At 35.0% G+C, this 17,948-nt stretch overlaps 2 protein-coding genes across 3 annotated transcripts in view; both read left to right on the top strand.

Moving 5' to 3' along the window:
• The window catches only part of LOC137623146 (uncharacterized), a 419,809-nt gene that overhangs the window by 112,315 nt on the left and 289,546 nt on the right, over positions 1-17,948 (top strand). The gene's annotated exons all lie outside the window — the stretch shown is intronic.
• LOC137623134 (heat shock protein 83-like) lies at positions 4,460-10,540 on the top strand. The gene is made up of 6 exons (XM_068353813.1): positions 4,460-4,617; positions 6,454-6,713; positions 7,213-7,615; positions 8,014-9,033; positions 9,285-9,634; positions 10,074-10,540. Exons 2-6 carry the CDS (start codon positions 6,454-6,456, stop codon positions 10,207-10,209), a joined length of 2,169 nt encoding a protein of 722 aa, XP_068209914.1. The 5' UTR covers positions 4,460-4,617; the 3' UTR covers positions 10,210-10,540.

The following is a 17,948-nucleotide window of genomic DNA, read 5'->3' on the forward strand; positions in this document are numbered from 1 at the left end:
CTTGCTTGATCAACGTTTAATAAAGATATAGGCCTATTTGTTTGATTAAAATCTGCTTTCATTAGCAATGGCCGATATTCATGGCAGATGTAGGCCTAAGCCTATTTGTTTTATAAGAATCTGCATGCTTGCAAAGCGTTTGATAAAGATTAAATAAAACGAACATATCTTTGATATTCAGTTCAAAAGCCATTTTCCTCTGACAGCTTGAAAAGCATGACACATGCAGCGTTGCCAGATATGGGAATTTATACCCTAGATTTGGAGACTTATCCCTACAATTGGGAATTTATCCTTAGATTTGGGGATTTTGGATGACTGGTGACGATACTCTGTACACATATCTATGACGAAGAAATAGAGATGAGTAAACCTTTATATTGTTGCAATTAGTTTATTTACAATTACATGAAGCATAGTGAGTAATTTCTGTATTAGAAGAAAATATATTCTTGGAAATGGGGATTTTTGGGTGGTTTTGGGGATTTTTTATCATGAGTTTTGGAGATTTTTACACTAACCCATCTGGCAACACTGGACACATGTGGTCGGTTCAGCCGGTCGAGATAGACCGTGGCTCAGACCCACGTGAGGATGAGATGACTATTTCCCGCCAGAAATTCTGCCATTAGCTCAGTAAACCGAATATTTACCAAAAAAGAATAATATTCATCATAATGCTAGTTAATAATGATAATTGCTTTATCAAATTGATGTATTAGATGCCACGTAATAATTGAATATCTGGTTATAGGAATTTAGTATTTTTGGACCTGATAGAGTGAAAGATATCATTCATAACTTTATCAGTTTGTTATTTCATATTCAATGAAAGATTAGAAAGAATCAACTGATAATCATAGATGTCCTTGAATGTGGCTTTCACATTTTCTACCTTCTCGATTTTTCTTCCATCTTGTTGGCCAAACTCATGGCCATGTGGTCCAATTTTCTTTAAGACTCTCTCCCTTGTACACTTAAGAAGCTTATATTCAAATATACAGTATATAGAGCTTTTGCTTTGTACAGTAAGTCACGTGATCACTGAATCGGTGAAGCATATACATATGTATGTACATATAAAACATATATGTGTACAAGGGATGACACAACAATTATTTTAAATGAGTACGAATTCTATTAATATGTAACATAAGTCACATGTACAGTATCTCCGTTGCATTGAATAAAAAACCTCACTATTCGAATTAAAGAATAAAAAAACAGCGAAGTGTGAATAAAAGAAAAGAAAGGAAAAAAAAGGAAAAAAGAAAAAAACAAGAAAGACGCGGGAACCACCAGAGGAATGAAGTCCTTGCTACGGGCGTTGGCCAGAGATGCCATTCGTACGATAATTATCGTACATGTACGATTATTTTTGGTCCAGTACGATGTACGATACATACCTTAGGTATATATATATATGTATTTGTGTGTTGAATTAAACAATTGTACTAAAAAATTTCGAAATAAGTCAATCATGTAACTCCTTAATAATCATATTGAAACTATGTACGATAATCCAGTCGAAATAATCTGGTAACCCTGGCGTTGGCTTCTGCTGTAGGACGCATGAGAAGTTGCCATATGTTGCCACTGAATTTCCTCATTTTCACATTGATTTTTTTAACGTATGTCCTGTAAGATATTTCAAATAAGTCAATTTAAAGGATTTTTTCTTTTTTACTTAAGATATGGGTCACGTATATGATTATAGTCCATGTAATACCTTAAAACATGATAAGATAGATTGGCATTTAGCAATATAAAGTTGCCAGGTATTGATAATGGTTACGCCTGTGAATTGCAACATTTTGCAAATTGCAAACACTTCACATGATTGGCATATGCTTTTTGCATTAAAATTAGAGGAATAACGTGAAAATCTCACGAATTAATCGTTGAATTGTCTTACAGTTACAAGACGAGCTAAATATATACATGAATTATTGATACTGTTACGTGGAGTGATATATCACCTTTGCTTGTTCGTTGTTCCTCTACCCTCAAATAAAAACGTGAAATATCTGTAAGACTTATGATATATAAAGCTGTTTTATCTCAGAGAATTGATTATTTAAATAAATACGACATTTTGTAAGCTATTAAACTAAGGAGATGATAATGAAGATTACAGCTGTAGGCCTATGGAGTGATATATCACATTTGGTTGTTCGTTGTTCCTCTTCCCTCAAACGAAACGTGAAATATCTGTAAGACTTATGATATATAGAGCTGTTTTATCTCAGAGAATTGATTATTTAAATAAATACGACATTTTGTAAGCTATTAAGCAAAGGAGACGATAATGAAGATTACAGCTGTAGGCCTATGGAGTGATATATCACCTTTGGTTGTTCGTTGTTCCTCTACCTTCAAGCAAAACGTGAAATATCTGTAAGACTTATGATATATAAAGCTGTTTTATCTTAGAGAATTGATTATTTAAATAAATACGACATTTTCTGAGCTACTAAGCAAAGGAGATGATAATCAAGAACACAGATGTAGGCCTACTATTAGGCCTGACATGGAACCAATCTAGAAAGCTAAGATATTCAGGTAGACCTCAGAAGTACAAACTAATATTAATATATTATTTATACCTTTTTTGACAAAACATATTTAAACTTTCCTAGTAACAGGGAACAAAATTATCAACACTCAGCGTGGGGGAATGCTTTGTCTGGTAGGGGCAGGAGGCTTCTAGAATAAAATTTCATGTGTTGTGAGTCACATTATTTTTTTCACATAGAAATTCGATTTGATCACATGATTATGAATTGGTACTGTAGTTTAGAAATATATCTAGCTGTATATACATAAAACTCATGGGAACACAGACACACACACACACACACACACACACACATATATATATATATATATATATATATATATATATATATATATATATATATATATATATATATATATATATATATATATATATATATATATATATATATACTGTGTGTGTGTGTAGAAATCACGAAAGCTAACACGTGATAAGCATGAAATATATATATATTATTCCCTTTGTGGCTATAACACACATATGCATTCACACACACATATAGTATTATTACTTGCTAAGCTACAACCCTAGTTGGAAAAGTAGGATGCTTTAAGCTCAAGGGCTCCAACAGAGAAAATAGTCCAGTGAGGAAAGGAATCAAGGAAAAATGGAATATCTTAAGAATAAATATTTCCTATATAAACTATAAAACTCCAAAAAACCAAAGGAAGAGAAACAAAGCAGATATATATATATATATATATATATATATATATATATATATATATATATATATATATATATATATATATATATATATATATATTATTTTGAACAAAACACTTATGACATCGTAATATATCTTTCTGCAGTTTTATTAAAATATTAAAATCATGTTTAATAGTTGATGTAAGCTTAATTGATAGTCGAAAATTTAGATTGCATCAGTCAATGTAGAGAAATTTGCTTTAAGAACCCAAAATTTTCCTATATTTTTTTCCCAAACTGTTTTCTATTCAATTACGTATACTGTATAACCAAATTCATTATTTACTGTAAATTTATCAAGAGATAAATGACTATAAAATAGGAATTGTTCTAGGCCTACCCAGCCATTTTGACAGACAATGCTTTGCCAAAGGGTAAACTGACAATCAACGAATTGGTAATTTGCCAATTACCGAATTGGTAAATTGCCAATCTACTCAGGTGGTTGTTAGGGCGTTGACAGGTGGTTTTCCTGGTACACTTTTCAAACCATCTGGAGAAATCTTGTCACTTTTTACATGAAAAGACAAAGAAATCCACTGTTTTTCAACCTCGGGATTAAAAGTTCTTTTCAAAGAAAAGCATTTATATTTTCCTTAAAGCAACGTATTCAAAATAATCTACAACAACGTGGCTTTTCATTTATGATCTTAAATTTGCAAAATTTTGAGCGACTATGAATAAAATTGCATTCAAACTGAAAAAAGTCATACTAGAGAATGGCATTGGGCGCCAGAAAGCTTGTTATTAAATGACTTTTTTAAAGGAAAGTACATATATTTCCCTCTATCAGAAGTATTCAAAACATTCTACAATAAAGTGGCTTTTCATTTCCGATCTTAAATTGGAAAAAGACCGAGCGGCTGCGGAAAAAATTACCGCGAAACAGAAAGTGCTCGCATTGAGAATGGCGTTGGCGCCATAAATCCACGTGTAAATCGATGCCGGTAGACCCCAGGACCGCGAACGTTTTCTAGAACCTTCTGGAACATTCCGCCGCGTAACACACGTCTTTTGCGACTTCCGGTAATAGTTCCAGCATTAAATTCCAGAAATTAACTTATACAAGAAGCAGGGACGTTTCATAAGCTTTATTTTGTATCTAAAAATAGTTAATTGATAATTCTATTATGACCATGAGGAGGGTTAATGTACATTATTTCATCGATTGAAATCCCTGTAGCGGTGGGTGATTTAAAGAGCCGTCTGCGAAATTTTCGGTCAGTCGCTCCGCTGCTCCCATATCGAACACCAGCTCTTCGTAACGCTCTGCGTCCAGTGATCATCACTGGTCATCGTTTATTCTTCGTTGTTAAATAAGTGATTGCAAAGTAAGTTGGAGAATATATTTTTTGTATTAGTGAATGTTTACCATTGCTTGTTATTTCGGTGTTTATACTGTCATTAGAATTATTATGTTAATCTTAGTAAGTTGTTCAAAGGTAACGCCAGTGAACTAATTCCATCGAGTGGTAGGTGCTTGCCGGTACCGTACTACATTTCACGTTTAATAATTGCCATGAAATTTGTCCTGACCACCCATAGTTGTTGATAACATTTAACCTGTTTGTGTTAGAATTTCATGCCTAATTTCTGAATTTTTCGAAGTACTTATCAAGAAATTTACACTTTAATTAACGATCCCGCCTTGGACTGGAAGCATTCTTTAATATTGCCTCAACTTTTGTAATGTTATTTTATTTAACTTTAAAATAGTTTAACCGAAATTTTTGGGGGTTTCAGTACTATGGACTAATGGAATAAAATCTCGACCAGGTTACGTCTCCTATATCAGCATATGCTAAGGGTTATTTCGTAAATTTTGTACAATATTACAGGGTGTGATTTCAGTTATCTGGTATAATTCCTTATTATTCTCACGTTCTTTGAGCTATTCAATTTCACCTATCGTCAAAGACTGCTTTTGCCAATACATATTCTTTCTAATTTGCTTTTGCCAAAATTTTCCCCCTAACGAAGCAAAGCATAATAATGCAATTAGGCTTTTTGGCCGCAGTTCGGAAAGCCCTTAACACACGTGGGTTGTGATTGTTTTTATTATAAAATCTGGTACATATCCCCACTCTCTTCAATAGTTATTATTGTTTTTCTTTTTGTTGAAATCATTGATATTTTACGCTGGATTTTATGAAAAGTTGATTAGTTGCATATGGGCAATTTGGACAATTGAAGTTGATTGATTTATATGAGTTTTTCTGGCGGCAGCATCCTGACATCTAAGGTCATTGATGTCGGACCATTTTGAAGTCTTTGAATCTTAGCTTCTTTAGTGAATAAAACCTTAGAGAATATGACCCTAACCTGAGGTTCCTCATTTGACCTACTACTCCTGCCCTTCATTTTGTTCTACCTAGCTACCCTACCCGTGAGAGAACATTTTTACCCTAGCCTAAGGTTACCCTGGTGCCTTTGTATGTCAGTGGCCAATTCCTCTCTTGTGGATTAAAAATGGATAACAACTAATCTGAACCTTTCCCCCCTATACTAACCTGCAATAAGTGTCCTTACCGACATTCCCCGGGGGGGGGGGGTTGTCTGTGACCCCCTTTACACTGTCGTATTCTAAGTTATCCGTAATCATTCATGCATGGGGCCGCTATCATACATACACCCTGTGAACCCCATGTATGTGTTGGGGTCCCCACCTTCACTCTGTACTTAAAATGCCCCACCTGATAAACCGCATTTTACTTACCCTGAGGTTAACTTGTATTTAAGGTCCCCGCAGGATTTTAAATAGAATAGAAAGCTCTTAATAGCATCAATATGAGTATCCAAGACCATAGCAACTCTAGTGACCTTGATTTATTTCAAGACAAGTTAAGCTTGGTTTCAGCTTTTGAGGCTATTAACTTGTGCCAAGAGCCCCTTCTCGGCCTTAGCATGGGCACTCTGACCGAACAAACTGGTCAGCGTTGGTGATCTAGATGTTATGAAATTGTATTTTAGTGTTTATTAACATAGCCAATTTCCCATACTTATTCGAAGATGCCATTAGGAATGGCAACATTAATACAATTTGGGTTCCAACCGTAACTGTAGAGTAAGGGCCATTACCCCAAGGTCTTCAACAGGAACAATTGCCCAGTAATAAATCATTCTCTAGTCATTTTACTTTTTATACTAACTATTGTTTTTTTTTCCAGATGCCTGAAGAACCAATGACCGAGGAGGTAGAGACCTTCGCCTTCCAGGCGGAGATCGCCCAGTTGATGTCCTTGATCATCAACACTTTCTACAGCAACAAGGAAATCTTCCTCCGAGAGTTGATCTCCAACTCCTCCGATGCCCTGGACAAGGTCCGCTACGAGTCCCTCACCGATCCCTCCAAGCTCGACAGCGGGAAGGATCTGTACATCAAGATCATCCCAGACAAGAGCGACAGGACTCTCACCATTATTGACAGGTAAGGTTAAGGCAGATGCTGTAGCATTGAAGTTCATGCTGAATATATCTTTTAACCCTTTTACCCCCAAAGGACTTAATGGTACGTTTCACAAAAGCCATCTCTTTAATACCCCCATGGACGTACCTGTACGTCCTTGAAAAAAATCCATTAAAATTTTTTTTTTTTCATATTTTTGACAATTTTTTGAGAAAATTCAGGCATTTTCCAAGAGAATGAGACCAACCTGACCTTTCTATGACAAACATTAAGGCTGTTAGAGCAATTTAAAAAAAATATATACTGCAAAATGTGCTGGGAAAAAAATAACCCCCTTGGGGTTAAGGGTTGGAAATTTCAAAAGAGGCCGGGGGTAAAAGGGTTAATAGTACTTAGGGTTATGGTTTTATGGCAAGTCTTGATTACTGTAACTGGGATAATTAGAATTGCTACTAATTTGCTTGTATAGTCTCCCATCATCCTATTTTACCCCTGACTAAAAAATTTTTCATTGTTACAGTGGTATTGGCATGACAAAGGCTGACCTGGTTAACAACCTCGGTACCATCGCCAAGTCGGGCACAAAGGCCTTCATGGAAGCTCTCCAGGCCGGTGCTGACATTTCCATGATTGGACAGTTTGGTGTAGGTTTCTACTCCGCCTATCTCATCGCCGACAAGGTCACCGTCATCTCCAAGAACAACGATGACGAACAGTACATCTGGGAGTCCTCGGCCGGAGGTTCTTTCACCGTGAGAGCCGATCATGGCGAGCCCATTGGCCGTGGTACCAAGATCACACTCCACCTGAAGGAAGATCAGACAGAGTACTTGGAGGAACGTCGTGTGAAGGAGATTGTGAAGAAACATTCACAGTTCATTGGCTATCCCATCAAACTTGTAGTTGAGAAGGAAAGAGATAAGGTAAGTTGTTCACCCACAGTGGTTATTTACCATTTATAACACGCAATCGTGGTTTGATCCATGCAATAGTATAATCACAATTCTGTTAACCTCATTTAGAGGTGTTGTCATTGATTGATAATAGGCTCTTCAAACCCTTGAAAGAGAGAGTAGTATGGTTACTTGATTCACTACTTGAGATGATTAACTCATAATTCATAGATTGCATAAGTTATTTCTGTTAACCCCCTTGTGTATGTTGCTGTTTAATTTTTTTCAAGCTTATTTTTAATGACTACAGCAGTATATTGATTTGCACATCTGTTGAATAGTTACTAAACTCAAGGGGCACTCATTATTATTGTAAAAGTGTCCAACGGTTGTACCAATGTCACAATTTTTTTTCTTAATGTTTACAGGAAGTGTCTGATGATGAAGAGGAAGAGAAGGAGACTGAGGAGGAGAAGAAGGAAGAGGATGATGATAAGCCCAAGATTGAAGATGTAGGAGAAGATGAAGATGCTGACAAGAAGGAAGAGGGAAAGAAAAAGAAGACTGTCAAGGAGAAGTACACAGAAGATGAAGAGCTCAACAAGACCAAGCCTCTGTGGACCAGAAATCCAGATGACATTTCTCAGGAAGAATATGGCGAGTTCTACAAATCCCTCACAAATGACTGGGAAGATCACTTGGCTGTCAAGCACTTCAGTGTTGAAGGTCAGCTTGAGTTCCGTGCCCTGTTGTTCCTTCCCCGTCGGGCTCCATTCGATCTGTTTGAGAACCGCAAGCAGAAGAACAAGATCAAGCTGTACGTACGAAGGGTCTTCATCATGGAGAATTGCGAGGATCTCATTCCTGAGTACCTGAACTTCCTTAACGGTGTCGTTGATTCAGAAGATCTGCCCCTCAATATCTCCCGTGAAATGCTGCAACAGAACAAGATCTTGAAGGTTATCCGAAAGAACTTGGTCAAGAAGTCCATGGAACTTTTTGAAGAAATCACAGAGGATAAGGAGAACTACAAGAAATTCTACGAGAGCTTCTCAAAGAACCTGAAGTTGGGTATCCACGAAGATTCTACAAACAGGAAGAAGTTGGCAGATTTCTTGCGTTACCACACCTCTTCCTCAGGAGACGAGATGTGCTCCTTGAAAGACTACGTCTCCCGTATGAAGGAGAACCAGAAGCACATTTATTACATCACCGGTGAATCCCGCGAGCAGGTGCACAACTCTGCCTTCGTCGAGAGGGTCAAGAAACGTGGATTTGAGGTCATCTACATGACAGAACCAATTGATGAATATTGCGTGCAACAGCTGAAGGAATATGATGGCAAACAGTTGGTGTCTGTTACAAAGGAAGGCTTGGAACTCCCAGAGGATGAGGAAGAGAAAAAGAAGTTCGAGGAACAGAAGACCAAGTTCGAAAATCTGTGCAAGGTGAATATTGGAAGAGATTTCTGTTAAAAGGGCTATATCGGTTCTATCAATTTTGCCTTTCCCTATATAGCTTGTATATGCAATTGAATTTTTTATAGGCAAGGTATTCTCTTCGAAGTTAAATGATCCTGTTTGGTACAAGGCCCTTATATCAATTTTGTTATATCCAGTTGTTCCCCCGTATAGCACTTGATTAATGGTTGTTAAACCTGTTTTTTATTCTCCATTCTAATCAAATTGCTTATTTTCAGGTCATGAAGGACATCTTGGACAAACGCGTCGAGAAGGTCGTCGTCAGCAACAGGCTCGTCACTTCCCCCTGCTGTATCGTCACATCCCAGTACGGTTGGACTGCCAACATGGAGAGGATCATGAAAGCCCAAGCTCTGAGGGACACCTCCACCATGGGATACATGGCTGCCAAGAAGCACTTGGAAATCAACCCCGACCACTGCATCATCGACTCCCTCCGCCAGAAGGCAGATGCAGATAAGAACGATAAGTCTGTCAAGGATCTCGTCATGTTGCTGTTCGAGAGCTCTCTGCTCTCCTCTGGGTTCACCCTCGAGGATCCTGGTGTCTTCGCCAGTAGGATTTACAGGTAAATTGAATTTGATACATACTGGGTGGAATTTGATTTGTCTTTGGCCAGTTACAAAATTTGTTAACTATACAATTTTTTGTTTAATCTCTATTTTCAATGGTCTTTTTCTAGATTGAGATAATGTAGAACCTCAGAATGATTAAAATGTGTTGTAGATTTCATATTTTATGAACAGGTCGACATCTATTTTATTTTAACATTCGTAGTATTGAATCATTTTGTTTGTTATAATCCTTTAGCTTCAAAAATTTCTCTACTTGGCTGCTTTTCACATTGGAGCCCTTGTGCTTTGTTAGTGATAATAATAATAGTAAAACACAGCAGCTTTGGAATATTCTTGTCAGGCTGTATAAATTTGGTTTTGAATAGGATTTCAATCAATACTACAAGTTTTATTACATGTGGCATCTTTAAAACTTTCTCTTTCTCTTTACAGAATGATCAAGCTTGGTCTAGGAATCGATGAAGACGACATGACCGTCGAAGAAACTGCTGAGGGCGGCGCTGAAGAAGAGATGCCCCCACTAGAAGGCGATGATGAAGATGCCTCGCGAATGGAGGAAGTAGACTAAATTCTCCAGTCTAGTCGCTAGTCAGCCTAACTCCAGTATCATTCCATATTTCACGTCATCATATCATCTGTTAATCTCCAATAATCATTAATGTACCCATCTCATTTCATATACGTATTTATCACTTGGCGTTTGTATCATAGGGACAGAATTAATTAACAAAGTATTAAGTTCTAGAAACTTCATAAAGTTTGATACCATTTCTGCTTTCATTGAAGTTTTATTTCTGTGATCCATATTGGACTACACGTTCCATGAACATTCCTATATATGTACTGTACATAAGTATTCAATGTATGTTTTTTTTTTGTTAATAAAACTTGAGTATTCATGGTTACTTTCCTTATGTCCTGAAAGGTTCTGTGTTAAATGTTTTTTTTTTTTTTTTTTTTAGGATTTAGCAATTTTGTATGTCCTGATGTTTATATCAACATGAAGGGAGTTCTCTATGTTTTTACTAAATCAAACAACTTTTGTGTTGAATGTTCTTTTACATAATGTAGAGTATAGTGAGTCTGAACTAGAAGTTATCCTGGGTTTCAGGCGCGGATGTATTGCCAGTAAAGTAGCCCTATGTAGAAGGCATTCGGAGGAAAGTTAGTTTCTTGCTTACCTCGTGTTTTGTTATACAATGACTAAGTAGCAGAAAAGAATGAATGCAGCTTAACCGTATCTGTAGAATGTCTTCATTAAAATTTCTGCTAAGCCAAAATTGACATGTTGGTTGGTCAAAATTGTGGTTGCAAAATAACAAAGTCTAGTCACGAAACTACCTTAAAACTTTGCCATAGGATATGCAATATTCAATTTCAGAAATAAGGTTAACTAGACTAAAACCATCATAACACAAGTCTTAGAAAGACAACACTTCCTTATAAAACTATTTGACCTAAAGGATGACTTGAGAAGTCGCCTGGTGTACAGGAGATGCAAACATAAGTAATGAATAAACTGAGGCAAGTGACTTATCCATCTAGTCCTGTGATGGAAACTTGAAACCACTATTACACAAGAATATAGTTTGAAGAGATTTGAATGCAAAGGGAAGATGGTTGGGATTATGAAATATAATTCAGACCCAGTTTTTCTGTAGTAATAAATGTTCTATGTGACGATACTAGCGTCAGCCTCTCCTGAATAATAGTAACTTTGTCAATAGCTTTTCAGATTTTCACACAAGAGTTTGTGGGAGTTTTCTTGTTAGCCAAGATCTTTTTCATGCTTCCACCAAACAGCTTTGTCATTATCGGCTTCTCGTGTTCTCTGACACATTGCAAAACTGGAACAGTTAAAATACATTCCATGTCAGTAACTAAGGAAGATGAAGAGTTACGATGTAAACAAAGTGCGCAATAAAACTTGGTTGTTTGAACAAATTATATCCTTTCAATTCTGGTAGCTAGCACTTGGTAAGTTGGTTGCTCTTGAAGAATAGAGGCTGAAAGTTCTCATCAGAATACGAGGAAGGGTTGAAATTCGAGTTGCATAGGATTAAGTTACTAGAGGTTTTAAACTCGCCACAACGAAGAAAGGTTTGAGTTGTGGGCGACCAAGTTTCAACCATTTATAAGGCTAAAATTTAGTATTGTATGATGATATTGTTGGGGCAGTAACACAACCTACTGTACAAATGACATTCTCATATGTTGAGTCTTCCATGTTCCTCGTTGATCTCTCCATAACACTGTTATTGTGAGCACATTGCTAGAAGCTTATTGTGGTGTGAATATTTGGTAACTGTGACTGCTGGTCTTTGTATGCTTGCTTAGCAAGATTGAGTCTCTTAACACTCTACCTTGCCACAACTTGAAGGCGAATAAAGCCAACGTTCCAGCAACTGTGTTTGGTATTCCACAATTTATTCGGCTTATTCTGGGTCCGCGTCAATCTGGCTGGGCCCCAGAAACTTGTCCATGATGAATATTAAACCGGATAAATTGTAGAATTCAAATTCACGCGTATGCCTTTTGGAGTAACCAACGGGGCTACCTGCTTTCAGCATATTCTCGACGAAATTATTGGTAAGGAACAACTAGAGGGTACGTCACACACGTGAAAATCACGACAGAAATCTGAAACGCTTTCTAGAAACTGCATTGAAGTATGGACTTGCCATAAATGACAAGAGAGAGAATGTGTCCGTTGCTGGAGATGAACCCTCCAGACAGTACCCCTAGTCTCGAAAGAACGTTAGGACTCTGATCCCACTATGCGAAGTGGGTACCGAAAATCCCCTAGATAATTCGACTTTTAATCGAAGTGAAAACTTTCCCGGTGGCCAAATCCGCAGAACAAGCACTCGAAGAACTAAAGAATGAAATATCTCGAGCTTCACTTGCTATAAATGACAAAGTAGTCATAGCCTCTGTACCATGGCCTTTCACTGTCTTGGGTTAGAGTTCTCTTGCTTGAGGGTACACTCGAGCGCACACTCCTATCTTATTTCTCTTCCTCTTGTTTTGTTAAAGTTTTTATAGTTTATATAGGAGATATTTATTGTTGTTACTCTTCTTAGAATATTTTATTTTCCTTTTTTCCTTTCCACACTGAGCTATTTTCCCTGTTGGAGCCCCTGGGCTTATAGCATACTGCTTTTCCAACTAGGGTTGTAGCTTAGTAAGTAATAATAATAATAATAATAATTATAGTCGCAACAGACGCCGTTGCAGCCTCATTGACACAAGTAGAAAAACAGGTGGTCTTCTTTTCTTGCTCGCTCTCAGAATCTGAGAAAAGACAATCAGCATTGGAACGTGAAGCATGTGTTGTTGTTGTTGGGGTATTAAAGCCAACACTTGTTGTTGGCACGGGCCTTTCCCTTGGTTGGCCCGTAGGAAGCATGTGTTGACCTTGGCCACAACTTTAAGCCGAATAAAACCAACGTTCTAGCAACTGATTTTGGAATTCCACACATAGTAGATGCAAAGCTCTGCAGAAAGTTCATTTTCATTGGTTACTTCCTACATACTTTTACTTCTAACTTAAAGGGCCTGTCTAATATACCGGGCAACACCTTTAACTTGTGTTTATAAATTCCTTAATTCTATGCCATTGCTTCTAAATTTTCTTAGTTGGAATGTCGAATGTCCTAAACTTTTGCAATGGGGAATAGATGAATATATTCTTTAAGACATTTAAAGGAGGAGTGTTTGAAAATAAAGGTTCTTATATAACTGAAAATTTAGGATTATGTCTGTACCTGTATAAATAAAAAAGAAAAATTCTTGTTTGAATATTTATATCCAACTTGAAATATAATACGAAGAAATAGAAGATGCAATTGAATACAAGCTACTCTTACTAACGTTTAAGATACTGAACCAAAATATCTAAAAGAATGCCTGAATAAACTAGAACTAGGAACAAATGTTAACACAAGACACATGAGTGACAAACATAGGCTATCTGAACCAAGAACAAATAGTAAATTTGGTGAAAGGGCTTTTAGCTACTGTGCGCCTAGACACTATAATAAACTGCCAACTGAAATGAAGGACCTAAAGGGAGCAATTGAATTTAAGAAGAAACTAAAGACATTACTTTTCACAAGATCATATGATTTGGAAGATGCTACAATCAAAGAATTGTATAAGTTATAATGAAAATGTTTCGCTAGATGATTAATATGGACCCGCCCGAGAAGTAGTTCACTCGACTTCAGTGGAGGGTTGGATTTAAACCCAAAACAAGTAAACAAGTAAGCATGGATTTTAGATATACGAAACTGTAAATTTACTTGACTCGTTGCCACGCAAATTTGTTGTGGTCATGGTGGCACATTGGTAGAGTAACGAGCTCGCGATTTTTAGACCGTAGATCGAATCCCCATAGAGGTGTAGAGGGGGCTTGGCTGCTTATCATATGTATATATGGTCAATCTCTAGAGCATTGTCCTGCTAAAAAGGCTCATGTTGAGGGTAGAATCGAAAGAAGTTTCCAAAATCAATCTGAAATATGACAAAGTATTCATTGTTCTTCTGTACGAAGGTTAAATTTCTTTCATCACTATAATACCTCCTAACTAAATTGAATATGACATCTTCGACATTGAGATAAATGAAGAACGTAGTCCAATGAGTATAAGTTATTGATTTATAAAAAGTATAAACTAAAGTAGAGGAGTTAAAACCATGAATATAGGAAGAATGGAAATTGCTTCTCCTGTTATTGAAATGGAGATTGAAGAAATTTATCCGCAAGACATGGATGTCGACAAGCAAGATGAATTGGAGGTCGAAACTGAAACTCAGAAAATGGCTGGAATTACGTGTTCGTTGGAGCGAATTAAGAGAGAAATAATAATAATAATAATGTTTATTGGACAAAAAATATTTACATTCAAAGATTTACAAAAAGAAAAAAAGACTGTCCAAGCCCATGTGGAGCAGAGCTCTTCGGGCAATAATACAGCAAAATAATATCATCAATGAAGTAAAAATAAAAATAAAAGTAAATATGGATATAGATATACAAAATGTACGCATACATATACATAATCATATGTATACAAATAGATACATATAAATGAGAATCTTAGCCTAAAAACAAATGGAAATGGATAGAAATGGAATACTCGAATTTGGAAATTCAGAAAAGCATCCTACAAAAGAGAGAGTTTATTATGAGGATGGAGGAATCAGTGTTAATGAAAAAAGAGCAAAATATTCTTCGAAAAATTGAAATATTAATGAAGAGATGGAAAAACACAAACTCACGTTGTTAGAAACAACTCTATAGGCCTAATGACAGTTTAAAGATTAGGTAGAAACCAATTTTTTAATAGAATATCTTTATATCTATCATAATTATAACTGAAGTATTGGTTATATAAAATTCAGCTTAGTTTACATTGGTTTGGTAAAGGGTTTTATATATTGAATATAAATATTTGACCTAAAATCTTGTTTTTTTATTTCTTTCGACCATTTGACAAAAGATATAAAATATAACTTTTAAAAGTCGTACACACACACACACACACACACACACACACACACACACACACACACACACACATATATATATATATATATATATATATATATATATATATATATATATATATATATATATATATATACATATATATGATCACAATTATTTATTCAAGAAAATTTCTACACATGATTTATTTTATTTTAAAGTCAAGTAGTTATACATACGAAACCAGTCTAACGTATCCATTCAAGAAACTATTTTTTTTTTTTAAAGAATTATACATTTACAATAACCTGATGAAAAAATCCACATACAAAATCAATCCAATCAAATAAAGGATAAAAAAAAAGTTTGAGTAAAGAGATTGAACCGTGAATAAAACACACCATTATTATTATTATTATTAAATGCTAAGCTACAACCCTAGTTGGAAAAGCAGGATGCTATAAGCCCAGGGGCCCCAACAGGGAAAATAGCTCAGTGAGGAAAGGAAACAAGGAAAAATAAAATATTTTAAGAATAGTAACAACATTAAAATAAATATTTCCTATATAAACAATAAAAAATTCAACAAAACAAGAGAAAGAGAAACTAGATAGAACAGTTTTCCGTCAAACTAATCGGTTTTAAGTTCTCCGTGACAATTTAATAAAACTCTGTAAATATTAAAACGCTGTAAATATATTTAAACATTGTTTAAGCTTCGAGTTAAAGGGTAAATATATTAGATATGTAGAGTATTCTAGAGTGAACCGTGAATAAAATACACCATTATTCAGTTTTCCGTCAAACTAATCGGTTTTAAGTTCTCCGTGACAATTTAATAAAACTCTGTAAATATTAAAACGCTGTAAATATATTTAAACATTGTTTAAGCTTCGAGTTAAAGGGTAAATATATTAGATATGTAGAGTATTCTAGAGTGAACCGTGAATAAAATACACCATTATTCAGTTTTCCGTCAAACTAATCGGTTTTAAATTCTCCGTAACAATTTAATAAAACTCTGTAAATATTAAAACGCTATAAATATATCTAAACATTGTTTTAGCTTCGAGTTAAAGGGTAAATATATTAGATATGTAGAGTATTCTAGAGTGAACCGTGAATAAAATACACCATTATTCAGTTTTCCGTCAAACTAATCGGTTTTAAGTTCTCCGTGACAATTTAATAAAACTCTGTAAATATTAAAACGCTGTAAATATATTTAAACAATGTTTTAGCTTCGCGTTAAAGGGTAAATATATTAGATATGCAGAGTATTCTAGAGTAAGGCTACGCCGGCGTCAATTTCCACTGACGTAATGAAAGAAGGTTCTGGAATCATCTTTTACGTTAACGCAAGACATTTATACCTTTATACCTTCCGTAAATAATTATCCAAACATATTTCAAAGTAGAATAGGCTAAAATAAATGATTAAGAATTTCATTACTATTTTTTTATGGTAGGGGTAAAATAAGCTTAATTACAACCATTGTAAGTTTAGAAGCTTTGCCATTGTTAATGCGTTAGAGTGGCCGCAAACTTATTTTGCGGCGTGAGGATTTAGGAACCATAAACAGATAAATATAACTATTCTAGAATATCTTAGATATTTATTACATTAGTTTGAATAATTAGATGGATTTATCTAATTATTAACTAATGATATAAGTTAGATTATTAGAAAATTAAATTAGTTTTTTTTATAGAAAATGTAGCATAATGATTATAGACTAACCTTGATATCAAAGCTGATATCTTAATTGGAAAAGTAAAATGCTTTAAACTTAGTTGGACTAAAATAGAGATAAGAGATAGATAATAAAACTATAGACACTTGGAAGGCAATAAGGCTTTCAAGAAGAAACTGAAGAATTTCTTGTTTTCTAAGTCTTCGATAATGTGGGTTTGACAATAAATGTTAATGTGATGTGTGTGTGTATATATATATATATATATATATATATATATATATATATATATATATATATATATATATATATATATATATATATATCATCCGGCAGGAATCAGATGATGAATGGCGAAGTATTGATTTAAAAGCTCAAGATAGAGACAACTGGCGAAATCTAACCGAGGCCCTTTGCGTCATATATACATATATACATATATATATATATATATATATATATATATATATATATATATATATATATATATATATATATATATATATACATATATGTATATATATATATATATATATATATATATATATATATATATATATATATATATATATATATATATATATAGTTTGACATTAAGGCTTTGACAAAAATCCATAACATGTATATCATAATGACTTGGATACGCTATTTGGCTCTGCATTTTATGAATGAATCTACTTTTATTTTACTAGTGGATTACCACGTAGTAAACAGAATCTTGGTATGCCACTGACAAGCCAACTATTTTTGGCAAACGGATCGAAAACACGTGGCGTGGGTCTCTTAAATATTAACAGGTGGTTGAATTTTACTTCCTTCTTAATTATCTTGAACAAAAGTTACTAGTCCACTGCAGAACAAAGGCCTCAGGCATGTCCTTCCACTTGCTTCTGTTTATGGTCTTTCTGTATCAGTCCACACGAGCAAACTTTCTTAGTTCGTCAACCCATCGTCTTTTGCTTGTTTTGTAATCTCCTGGGACCTATTCTGTTATTTTTAATGTCTGCCTGTTGTCTTTCATTCTCATTTTATGTCCAATTCATGTCCATTTCATTTTCTTACATCTTGTTAGAATATCCTCTACTATAGCGTGCTCTCGTATCCATGTTGCTCTTGTTCAGT

Source organism: Palaemon carinicauda, chromosome 30, assembly GCF_036898095.1.
Source record: "Palaemon carinicauda isolate YSFRI2023 chromosome 30, ASM3689809v2, whole genome shotgun sequence".
In the NCBI taxonomy this organism is placed as follows: domain Eukaryota; kingdom Metazoa; phylum Arthropoda; class Malacostraca; order Decapoda; family Palaemonidae; genus Palaemon; species Palaemon carinicauda.